The sequence below is a fragment of the Thamnophis elegans genome, chromosome 9, assembly GCF_009769535.1.
Source record: "Thamnophis elegans isolate rThaEle1 chromosome 9, rThaEle1.pri, whole genome shotgun sequence".
In the NCBI taxonomy this organism is placed as follows: domain Eukaryota; kingdom Metazoa; phylum Chordata; class Lepidosauria; order Squamata; family Colubridae; genus Thamnophis; species Thamnophis elegans.
The window spans coordinates 8606616-8619470 of NC_045549.1; the positions used below are offsets into that span (position 1 = coordinate 8606616).

Consider the following 12855-nt stretch of genomic DNA (forward strand, 5'->3'; position numbering starts at 1 on the left):
TCACTTAGCTGCATTGGGTGATTTCACCCAGCTAGACCAATCCTATCAAACTGACAAATTCTCTTAGCCATTTGAACTTCAGATCTGTTTTCTCTGAAGTAACCCCGGTTCAACCTCTGAGTTTGCTGTCTTCTATGCCCTGGGATTTTATTACATGTGTTACAAGTAACACTTTGAGGTCTTTGCGATGGAGAATTTGAAGTCACTCTAAGCTAGTTTCGCTTAGCTAAACTAAGACTAAAGAGGGCGCCGGTCACCTGGTCACCTGCATGGACGAACGAAGACCAGCTGGCTGGCACGCACATGCGCCCCAGGGAGCTACTCTTCCTGTTCCCAGCGCTCCCCCACACGCAAAGACCAGAACCCGGAAGAGCAACGGGCAACGGCTGGCGTGCCCAGAGAGATGGCTCTGTGTGCCACTTCTGGCACGCATAGGTTTGCCATCACTGGTAGATCACCTTAAGAAGCCTATGCAGATGTTCCCAGGTTTTTCTTCCTTATTAAAGCACATTGGAATTTAAATTAAATATCGTATTTTTCAGAGTATAAGACGGACCGTATTTTTCAGAGTATAAGACGGACCGTATTTTTCAGAGTATAAGACAGACCGTATTTTTCAGAGTATAAGACAGACCGTATTTTTCAGAGTATAAGACGGACCGTATTTTTCAGAGTATAAGACGCACCTTTTTCCCCTCAAAAAAGAGGGTGAAAATCTGGGTGCATCTTATACACTAAATACAGCATTTTTGGTCTACTGAAACCCTGCCCCCTTTGCAAAAACGGACGTACAGAGGGATTGGGAGGCTTTCAAAGTACTCCTGAGGGCTGGGGAAGGCAAAAAGGAGCAAAAAAGGGGCCATTTTTGCTCCCCCCCCAGCCCCAAGGAGTACTCTACAAGCCTCCCAAAGCCTCTGCATACCCTTTTCCCCAAACAAATGGACCGTTTTTGCAAAAAATAGGCTGTTTTTGCTTGTTTTTGCCCCCCCCAGCTCCCAGGAGCACTCTACAAGCCTCCCAAAGGTCTGCATGCCCCCCTCTTTTTCCCAAAAAACGAGGCGTGCAGAGGGTTTGGCAGGTCTGCAGAGTGCAAAAACATTTTTTTTAAAAAAAATTACCTCTTCAAAATCATGGTGCGTCTTATACTCCGGTGCATCTTATAGTCCGAAAAATACGGTATCTAACACAGATTTATAGAGTACCCAACTGTTAGTCCATCGGAATATGAATAATTATGCTCGTCCACAAATGCCATTCGTGCAGAAAAAGAGGTAGATCCCTCGCACTATCAACAGAATAATTGGTGACTCCAAGAACTGAATCAGGGGGAACCAACCCGTGGTGGGATTCAAATAATTTAACAACTGGTTCTCTGCCCTAATGATCAGCTGGGTAGGCGTGGACCAGTGGTCATGTGACCGTGTGGGCGTGGCCAACTCAAAGTCACTCACGTCAATGGGCGCTTTGCTTTAGCTGTTACAATGTAATAAGGGTTAACCGGAGAGGCAGTTTCTGTAAGCAGGGCAATAAAGAGGAGGCTAGAAACAACACCAGAATGTTTCCTTCCTGCCTTCCTTACAGGATTAGCCCTGTAAAAATGGAAAAAAAACAAAAGGAGATTTCTTCCAACAACCGGTTCTCCGAACTGCTTAGAAAGTTAACAACTGGTTCTCCCGGATAGGTGCGAACTGGCTGAATCCCACCACTGGAACCAACATGTAGGCACATGTTCAAGGGCTCTGGAACAGCCCCTTAGATTTTGCTCGGCGTAACAGAACAGATTCCACAATGTGTCAGGCGAGTTTATGCTGTACCTGTTTTTAATCCTCTTTAAAAGCAAAAAAAAAGGAAAGAGAGCTGGGAAGGAGCATGGGTGAGGGCGAGAGAATCCCGAACTTTGCTTTAGAGGAACTTTTTGGAAAACTTCAAAGCTGTGACTAATGCCGACTTTAATCTTCCCCCCATTTCTTTTTGAGCTGAGTTGGTACATAAGGAAGAATGGCAGGCGTGTAGCTGAAGAGATAAGCGAGTGCTGGGTTGTTGGGTTTTAATTTTTTTCCATTTTGTTAATGGCAAATGCTTGCTTGGACTCTGTTGTTGTTCTTGATGGTGGGGGGGAAAGGTGGCTGGGGCGGTGGGAGTTGAGAAAAAACATCTATTTGCTGAGTCGACAGGTGAGACAAATCTTTTCCGTGCCTGTATATTGGTGTTACTGTTTTTTTTTTCATTTAGAGTTGGATGTAAGACTGTAGGAAATTAGCACTCTCCTAGAAGAATGAAATATTCTAGGAAATATTAAAAAGCAGAATATTATACTTCCCTGGATGAAAAAAGGAGAAACAAGTTTTAAAGACAAAGCAACTCTCTGCAGCTCCCTACCTCCCCTTTCAGCTCCAGGGTGATGGGATTAAGACATGGCACCTGGCACCTGGGAAGATTACCGTATTTTTCAGAGTATAAGACGCACCGGAGTATAAGACACACCAAGATTTTGAAGAGGCAATTTAAAAAAAAAAAAAAGGTTTTGCACTCTGCCAACCTTCCAAAAATCACTTGTTTTTTGTGAAAACGGGCACTTTTTTTTTAAAAAAAGGCATGAATAGCCTTTAGGAGGCTTGTAGAATGCTCTGGGGGGGGGGTGGGGGATGACAAAAAATGAGCAAATTCCAACCAGTTTTTCGTGAAAATGTCAAAAAAATTGCATGCATAGGCTTTAGGATGCTTATAGAGTACTCCTGGGGGTTTGGGGGGGGGGAATGAGCAAAAAATAGCCTGTTTTTGCTCATTTTTGCCCTCCCCATCCCCCAGGAGCACTCTGGAAGCCTCCTAAAGGCTATGCACGGCCATTTTTGCAAAGGGAGGGGGAGCTTCAGGAGGCCAAAAAATGCTGTATTCAGTGTATAAGACACACCCAGATTTTCACCCACTTTTTTGGTGCATCTTGTGCTCTGAAAAATATGGTACATCACCCAGCAAGGCTCAACCAAGCCTGGGACTCAGGACAGCCTACAGAGTTGCCCCTACTTGGCCCCATGGGAGTCTGACAACCAATCAGAATACAAGCTTAGATTCAAAATTCCAGAGAGGGCATAAAACCAGGGATTTTCAGCATCTCTTCTCTCTCTCTTTTTTCTTCTTCACCCAACATCTTCAAGGCATGTGATCCTGTCCAACATTAAAACTATCTTTCCAAGCAATTTCCATGAATCCAGTGTCTTTTTTTTTCTCCACTTGGAACTGAACCCATTCTCCGTTTCTCATCCAGGGAAACATAATATTTTGCCCTTTTAATGATTTCCTACAATATTTCATTCTTTTAGGAGAGGGGGTGGCTGTTAACTTCCTACAAGACTAAAAAAAGAAAAAAAGGTTTATGGAGGAGGAAGTGTTGCAAAGAAACGGAGAGGAAGGTTTTATCGGAGCTGGTTTTTAACTAGCCCCCTCGGAGTTAATTTAGACAACAACCCTCTCTCGTGGGTGGAGAAGAACGGAGCCCATATGTTTTCAGCAGATGGTTATATTTCAATTTGTAGCAGGAGGAACAGGATGGAATTATTAACAGCTATTTTTCGCATGGCAGCCCTCATATACAGGCAGTATACGCGACTTAAAACCATTCATTTAGCGACCGTAGGAGGTTACAACGGCACCTAGGACCGTTTTTCACACTGAGGAGTGTTGTAGCGTCCTTGTGGTCATGTGATCAACATCCAGGCGCTTCATATTTATGACGGTTATACTATTGCAGGGTTACGCGATCCGCTTTTGCGACCTCCGGACAAGCAGAGTCAATATGGAAGACGGATTTGCTTAACAAGCGTGTTACCGATTTAACAACTGCAAGGATTCCCTTAATTTCGGGGCCTGAAATGATGTGAAATGAGGCAAAACTTGCTTAACAACTGTCTCGCCTAACAACACAAATTTTGGGCGCAATTGTGGTTGTAAGGCTGAGGACTACCTGTAATTAGGGTCCAGGTCTATAGCTTAATAGAGTTCTGAGTCCTGGTCCTGACAAAACCCCTATTATTAAAAGAATGTGAATTTTTCTCACTCACATTCAGCAAGACCTAGCAAGCAGTCTTTCAAAGGAATATTTATGACTACAGACCTTATCTCTCTTGGAAAGCTGCCATGTAAATATTTTCCAAATGAGATGCTGTGCAAGGAAAGACGGGGCACAGAGTCTCGGAGATTCACGGACAGATCTTCACACTCCTGAAACGAATGAAGGAACGAATTGTTTCCTGCAAAAGCCCACTCTTCTTTTGCTCCTATTTTATTACCTATGGGACCGTCCACCTGTGGTTTTACTCCCAAGTCTACCCTGATTCCTAAGTTGTTCTTTTCTTCTGGCAGCTCTGCGCATGCGTACACTGGGAACAGGCTCCAGCTGTTCCTCTGCCTCACTGATGTCTGACTCTGAAGGCAGCTGATAACTAGCAATAGCAATAGCAGTTAGACTTATATACCGCTTCATAGGGCTTTCAGCCCTCTCTAAGCGGTTTTACAGAGTCAGCATATTGCCCCCACAGTCTGGGTCCTCATTTTACCCACCTCGGAAGGATGGAAGGCTGAGTCAACCTTTGAGCCGGTGAGATTTGAACCGCCGAGCTGCAGTTAGCAGTCACTCTAACCACTGTGCCACCTCGGCTGTTGGATGGACCTGGCCCCCTCTCTGCCTCCGACACAGAGCCCTCATCCAAGCTTTCTACAGCCTTCAGGACTGGCCCACCTTCCTCCCCAACCTCCTCACTGTCCGAATCTGCTGCCAGCTCCCCTGGCGGGCCAAAACAACAAGGTGTAGCCAATTCCCAGTGAGATGTAAATCCAATTTCCTTTTTACCACTTGTTTGGCCGAGTTAAATTTCCATGCCTGGATTTTTAATAGCATATTCAGATATTTAAAGGCGTAAGGAAAATAATTTCCATCCGCAATCCTTCGCCTGACCATGGGATCATACAATCGTTGTGGAAGGATTCCAACCCATGCATGAGAATGGAGGTATTCGGGCTCCAGTTAGCCCAGACGATCTAATTCATTTTCAGAAATCAAATCTGATTTCTCTTCCCCCTCCTGGGAAGAATAAACGTTGGTCTGCTTTGTTCCCGTTGTTGTTTATCCTGCTGCGGATCCCCCCCGGGAGCACAAAACAGTAACAACCCCAAATACAATCGGTATTAAAATTGCTTTTCCAGCTATGCACAGTCCTTCTTTTCACAGCCTCTCTTGTCTTCAAGCATGTCATGTAATTAACGTTAGATAGATTGTGTTTGTATCCCGAGCTGGGTGGTAGAAAATTCCCAGCAATGATCCAACTAAGGGAAACATCTTCAAAGATAGTTGATTTTTTGGGGGGTTACAAGTTTTTGTGCATAAATTCTTGAGATTAAGAATAACATCGCTGGTTTTGCATTAAACATAACTGAATATTTCGCTGTCATTGGGAATGAAACTATTTACTTATGTAGTAATAGAAAGTTATAGTTATTCTTATGAAGCTTTTTTTTTTCTTGTTATGATATAGAGCACTCTTTACATGATATATAAAGGACAATAATGATCTCAATGTATAAGAGTGGGATGATTTGAACATTTTGGTATAACTGCAAGTAGCGAGCATTTTATATTAGAAAGATCTTTGTATATTAAACGGATCAGTGATGATGTAATGAACAATTGATATACATATGATTTGAAATACTTAAACCACTATATGGATTAATAATCAATAATGGAAAACGATTCTTGGAACTCTGGATGATTGGTAACATTATGGTCAGTTGAAAATACGAATGTATATTATAAATTAATGGGAATTCTTTGTTCTAATTTTTGCTTTTTCTCCTTGGAGATAGGTGATGCTATAATACTTTAAAGACTCATTGTTATTTGATAGATAATTATGTGTTCAAGGAAATAAGGATTGTTACAAATGAAAGAATATTAATGGTAATTTGAACACATCATGCTCAATGATAGTTGATTTTTTTTAAAAGATAACCAAACACGTCCATGAAGATTCTCAGTTATCGAGGTCATGGTTGAACCAAATGTCCTTTTTTTCAAGAGGCAACTGACTTTCTGGTTTTTCTTTGAAGGCGTTTCAAAGAAAGCCACCCACCCTTGAGCCGACGTGGCACAGTGGTTAGGGTGCAGTACTGCAGCCACTTCCGCTGACTGTTAGCTGCAGTTCAGCAGTTCAAATCTCACCAGCTCAGGGTTGACTCAGCCTTCCATCCTTCCGAGGTGGGTGAAATGAGGACCCGGATTGTTGTTGGGGGCAATATGCTGACTCTGTAAACCACTTAGAGAGGGCTGAAAGCCCTATGAAGTGGTATATAAGTCTAACTGCTATTGCTATTTAGCCGTGTTCCGGAGTCTACAAAGTCAGAATTTGGCTTTTCATGAAAGCGATCGGCTTCCGTTAGCGGGCCTCTTCTTTCTTCCTCTTACTTTCTCGCGCTCTCTGTCTCTCCCAGCCTGCCATCCTTCTTGCAAGACGTGCAGCGGGGCTGAGGATGATGAATGCACAGCTTGTCACCCCCACGTCCCTCTGCTCGACGGAAGATGCAGAACTCCCTGCAAGAGAGAGCAATACCTCAATCTGGTAGGATACTGTGCGGGTAAGTGCATGAGAAATATTGAACCGCTCACCGAACAATTTATCGTTGGGCTCTGCCACATTTGTTACCCTGCCTCCTCCCCCCCGGAGTTCAGGAATAATGCAATTTTGTCTTCATTCCGAAGGGAATTGGTTGGAAGTGTCTGCTTTGTTTATGGCTGCGTTTGAGGCTAAATGCAGATTTGTATCCGGGATGTCACCATATGCTTGCTTGTGCTTTGCTACATTATGGTGACAGACTGCCATGGATCCGGGGGTGGGTGGGGAATAAGGATAGCAAGGGTGGGAACCGAAAGTAAATACAGTGTCTATCCGAGACACTGCTTCAAGGTCACTTTACAGTACATACCTTCATGTGACTGGATTGACCATTACGAAAACATCCGGGGTGGCACAGAGGTTAGAATGCAAGTCCCGCAGGCTACTTCTGCTGACTGCTGGTGGTTCAGCAGTTCGATTCTCACCGGCTCAAGGTTGACTCCTCCTTCCATCCTGCGACTTACAGCCATCAGAACGTACAATGGAAATTCTGGGATCTATTATGGTCGTAAGTCAAGGAACACCTGTAGTACCATGTATCTTCTCTGCTTTAGAATATAGAGTTATTTTTTTAAGTTGCTCTAGCATTGACAGTGGTTGGAGTGCAGTACTGCAGGCTACTTCTGCTGACTGTCTGCAATTTGGCAGATCGAATCTCACCAGGTTCAAGGTTGACTCAGCCTTCTATCCCCCTGAGGTCGGTAAAATGAGGACCCAAATTGTTGGGGGCAAGAGGCTGACTCTGTAAACCGCTTAGAGAAGGCTGTATGGCCCTGTGAAGCGGTATATAAGTCTAAATGCTGTTGCTATTGCCATCCTGTCTGAACCTGACTGGTCACATAGGGTGGTCAATGGGAGGTAGGCAGAGGTGGTATTCAGCAGGTTCTGACCAGTTCTGGAGAACCTGTAGCGTAAAATTTTGAGTACAATGGATTTTGCAGTAACTGTCAGTGTTCCAAATATCATGCAGAATTAAATCAGAGTCCAAGGCAAAACTATCCTTAAAGTTCCAATTTAATAAGTTAGACATGTTGGCATTGTACTGTGGAATCCCAATTCTGGATGTTACATCAGATCCCCACCCAGTTGAAAGTTCATGATCTTGTCTCCACACCCACAAATCCATCACATGGTCCAATCTTCTTCTTCCACGCTGGCATCTCCACCCAGCTGCTTCCAGTCAGGTGCAGAGGTGCGGAGACAAAAGATGACCTTGGGCTTCTAGAAACACATTCCACATTTCTACTCCTTTCTATTCCCCCCTCCCAACTACTACACTAATGAAACAGCATAATGAAATAAGAGAGAGTGTGGCGGGCCAAAGATCCTAAAAGGGATATAACTGCAGGCCTGACGGTAACCTTCCCCTGGAATGGGATGGGAATGAAGATTTTACAGTATCCTTCCCCTGCCACACCCACCAAGCCACACCACGCCCATTAAGCCACGCCCACAGAGGCACCGTGATTTGGCCCTTTTGCTATTTCCAGGGCAGCCCCGTGATTTGGCCCCTGGGCCTTGCGTTTGATACCCCTGCCTTAGTGTTTGAACACATTTTGAAAGGGTTCCACCACAAAACTGCGGTCGACTAAAGCGCGCTCGACGAAACCGCGTACCTGACGTCATCACAGCGCGACGAAAAAAGCACGCTGTGAGCGGTAAAGCTAAAATTAACGCGTAAACCTAAACCTAACCCCCCCAAACCTAAACCTAAACCTAACCCTAACCCTAACCCTAACGCTAAACCTAACGGTAACCCTTAACCTAACCCTAAACCTAACCCTAATGCTTAACCTAACCCTAAACCTAACCCTAACCCTTAACCTAACCCTAACCCTAAACCTAAACCTAACCCTTACCTTAACGTGAATCGGCTTGCTTTAAAAGCGCTTTTTAAAGCGCCCTTTTTTCTCCATGGTCGTTGTTGTCGCGCTGCTGATGACGTCAGCGACGCGCTTTAATCGGGTGCGCTTTAGTGGACCGCGGTTTTGTCGTGCCACGTTTTGAAAGTAGCCCTGTGAATCTCTTTTTAAGTATGATTAATGATTTGGTAGCAAGCAGCTATCACATAAACTTCATAGCACTTCAGATGTCAGATGTTCTAATATGGATCCCTCCCAGCCCCACCTGGGCCACCACAGGCGCCCCTGGCCACGAGCGATGTCGAGCTGGTCATGCCCATATTGGCTACACCCACATAGGCCACGCCCACACAGGCCCCTCGAGGTCAATCATAAGCCTGTTGTAGCCCTCCATGAAATCGAGTTTGACACCCCTGTTATAATACATGTATCAGTTTTCCTGAACTAGAAGCTTCTGTTTTGAAGTAAAACGTTGAAAATAATTCAGGTTGAATTATATTGTCTGGGAAGGAAAAAATATCCGCAGGATGGGTGGAGTAGGAGGTTGACGTAAATACTACTGTACTGAATGTTAGTGCTCCTGTGTGAGGAAATTTCAATTTCTAATGTATTTTTTATAACTGTCACTCAATCTGTCATTGAGGCTTGTTTCATACAAAAATTTTCCTTTCCAACCCTGGAGGCAAACATTGGATATTATTTCTTCAAAGAAACTTCTTTTTCTTCTTCTTTTTTTGTACCTATATAGATAAGAACGTTAAGTTTTCCAACTTCAGATTAATTGCAGCCAGAAAGCCAGTGGCAAAAAATGAAAAAAAACCCACATTTTAATTGTGAGAAGCGGCACCAATTATCATCTCTCAGAGAGGGTACCTGCGTAAGTCAATTTAATTGGCACGAAGGGAGTAATAGAACAATAGTGCTATCCTTGGGAAGACTAACAGACCCAAAATAAGGTCTTTTGAAAGGCATTATATAATTACTCAAGTTCTTTTCTCTGCAACCAGTTCTACTTTGAGATAATAGAGCCCCGTTTTACATCCTCGGGAATCCTGTGGGGTTTGTCTAAAAGAATTGTTTCTACCTTTTGATTTTTTTTTCTTTTTCTTTTTCTTTTCTTTTTTGAGAGCCGAGGTGGCGCAGTGGTTAAATGCAGCACTGCAGGCTACTTCAGCTGACTGCAGTTCTGCAGCTCGGCGGTTCAAATCTCACTGGCTCAGGGTTGACTCAGCCTTCCATCCTTCCGAGGTGGGTAAAATGAGGACCCAGACTGTGGGGGCGATATGCTGACTCTGTAAACCGCTTAGAGAGGGCTAAAAGCCCTATGAAGCGGTATATAAGTCTAACTGCTATTGCTATTCTTTCCCATTTTGAGAATCCAGATTCGCCTTTGTTAACAGTTTGGCAACAGCAGCGAGCAGCTGCTTTTAAACGTTCTTGCGTTGTTGAGCGATGAGCCACTGTTGGGAGTATACTCCTAGTATTGGGTAGACAATATAGATCCATATACAATAACAAATGGTCGTTGTTGCTTTAAATGGGTGAATGTACTTATCAGCTGTAATTAACTTTACAATAAGAGGGAGTCAGGAAAGTTCACTCTCTCTCTCTCTCTGCTTGTCCTATGCTTGATAACTATTTGCTCGCTTGATGACCTGCCCGGAACTGGATGAGTGGGAGCTGCCAGCATGGCAGTGGGAGATTGGACCATGGGATGGACTTGTGGGTGTGGGGGCAAGATCTTGAACTTTCAACTAGGTGGGGAAAACCAGGAAGCTTTCAGATTCAGGTTTTCCCAGATGTGCCGACATGGCTCTCTTAATAAATTGAAACTTTGAGGAATCCTTTGCCTTGGACTCTGATTTAATTTTGGATGCTATTTGGAATGCTGACAGCTCACTTATCAAATGTCTCACTTAGCAACAGAAATTTGGGGCTTAATTGTGGTTGTAAGTCCTGGACTACCTATAATTTGTTATGAGTTTACAACCAATTACAAGTTTAAGGAATTTTGGATGGTTGTAGGCAGCTAGATTAGAAGGGATTTGCTATTTTTGTCCATTCTAACTGGTTCGCAAAGATTTGGGATAGCCAGGTGTTTCATATGAAATATGCAGGATGTAAGCTGTTCTAAATAAAGCTGCTTTTTGCACATTATTGTTGTTATGTGGGACAAATGCAGGAGATCCAACTGGCATTCCTTCATGTCTGTCGTATGCAGAGCGTGTGTGAAAACATATCTTATAAGTGTGGCAAGAATGATTTCTGTTCACATCCCCTCAGGCGCAGTGGTGGGTTTTTACCGGTTTGGATTGGTTTGGCTGAACCAGTAGTGATTTGGTGGCCAGGAAAAGGCAGTGGCCCAGGCCTGCCACACCCCTGAACTGGTTCTCCTGGCGGCGCCAGAGGCACCGCCATCTTTTTTTTGGCTAATGCGAATGCGCAGAGCAATTTTTATTGCGGTGTGGGCAAAGCACGCATCAAGCATGCACGAAGCACGCGCTTGTGCGGTGCAGCCATGAGCAAACTGGCGGTAGCGACTTGCCAGCACCCACCCCTACTCGGGCGGCCCTCGTGAGCTCCGTTTTCGGTTGTGACTGCCTCCTGCAACCCTCTGCTAGCAAAAACGGAGCTCGGGAGAACCTCATGCGGCCCCGCCAGGCTCCATTTTTCGCTGGCAGAGGCACTGCGGGCCGGCCCTTCACTGTTTCCACGGCAGCCCAGCAGGCCGGATCTGGCCCCCGGGCCTTGAGTTTGACACCCCTGCTTTAGACCCGTGTTTCTTAACCTCGACCGCGTGAAGAGGTGCGGACTTCAATTCCCAGAATTCCTCAGCTGGCAAGCTGGGGAATTCTGGGAGTTGAAGTCCGCACCTCTTCATGTGGCCGAGGTTGAGAAACACTGATATCGAGTAATCGCTCTTCTACGCTATTTATGAAGAAATCCCCCCCCCCCCATTCAAACTGAAAATGTGGTTTCTTACAAAAGTGGAATCATTCTTCCATGTCCTTCATCACGTGCGATACAGAACAGATCTTGGCCTTCTTCTGTAGGACGTTTCTTTAATGCCCTTGAAAGAGTTGCCGGTAGAAGCAATTGCTGAAGGAAGAGGCCGAAGCTGGACAACCACATCTGTCAGGAGGCTTTAAATTGGCTTCCTTTATGGAACGGGGGATTTGGAGGCGAGATCTAACTTGGCTCTTGCAGTGTTGAATCTGTGATGCTAAAATCCAGGCCTCTGTCAGGCGACTGTCATGTTTTGAAGGGTAGTTGCAATCAGTGTAAATGCCTCGGGCAAAGGGAAAATTTTGCTATCAATGTCTCGGTGAACTATTTCCTACACTGAGGATGATGAATGCACAGAAGCAGGGAAGGATTTGATCCACTGAAGCACAGCCTGGATGTGGGAAGTGAAAGAATTGCATTCAGGAATGGCATGGCATGGCATGGCAGAATAATATAGAATAGAAGAATGGAATGGAATAGTAGAATAGAATAGAAACATAGAAATATAGAAATACAGAAATATAGAAATATAGAAATTTAGAAATATAGAATAGAATAATAGAAATAAAGACTAGAATAGGAGAACAGAAGAATAGACTAGAATAGAATACAATAATAAAGAATCAAATAGAAGAATAGAATAGAATAGAACAGAACAGAATAATAGAGTAGAGTAGAGTAGGATAGGATAGAATAGAACAGAACAGAGCAGAGCAGAACAGAACAGAATAGAATTTGAAATAGAATTTAGAATAGCATATAGAATAATATAGAATAGAAGAATGGAATGGAATAGTAGAATAGAATAGAATAAAATAGAATAATAGAAATATAAAAATATAGAATAGAATAATAGAAATATAGAATAGAATAGGAGAACAGTAGAATAGACTAGACTAGAATAGAATAATAAAGAATCAAATAGAAGAATAGAATTGAATAGAAGAATAGAATAGAACAAAATAGAATAATAGAGTAGAGTAGGATAGGATAGAACAGAACAGAGCAGAACAGAATAGAATTTGAAATAGAATTTAGAATAGCGTATAACAAAATAATAAAGAATAGAAGAATGGAATAGAATCGTAGAATAGAATAATATTAGAATAGAATAGGAGAACAGTAGAATAGAATAGAATAGAAAACAATAATATAGAATCGAAGAGAAGAATAGAATTGAATAGAAGAATAGAATGGAATAAATAAAACAGAACAGAATGGAATAATAGAGTAGAATAGGATAGAGTAGGATAGGATAGGATAGAATATATGGAATGGAATACAATACAATACAATACAATACAATAATACAATACAATACA

The 12855-nt window shown here is 43.3% G+C and overlaps 1 protein-coding gene across 1 annotated transcript in view; it reads left to right on the forward strand.

The window, feature by feature from the left end:
* FRAS1 (Fraser extracellular matrix complex subunit 1) overlaps positions 1 to 12855 on the forward strand; it is a 224195-nt gene that overhangs the window by 39809 nt on the left and 171531 nt on the right. The window contains exon 11 of the mRNA XM_032224319.1: positions 6484 to 6627. Within this exon, the coding sequence (XP_032080210.1) occupies positions 6484 to 6627 (144 nt within the window). The remainder of the gene's footprint in view (positions 1 to 6483; positions 6628 to 12855) is intronic.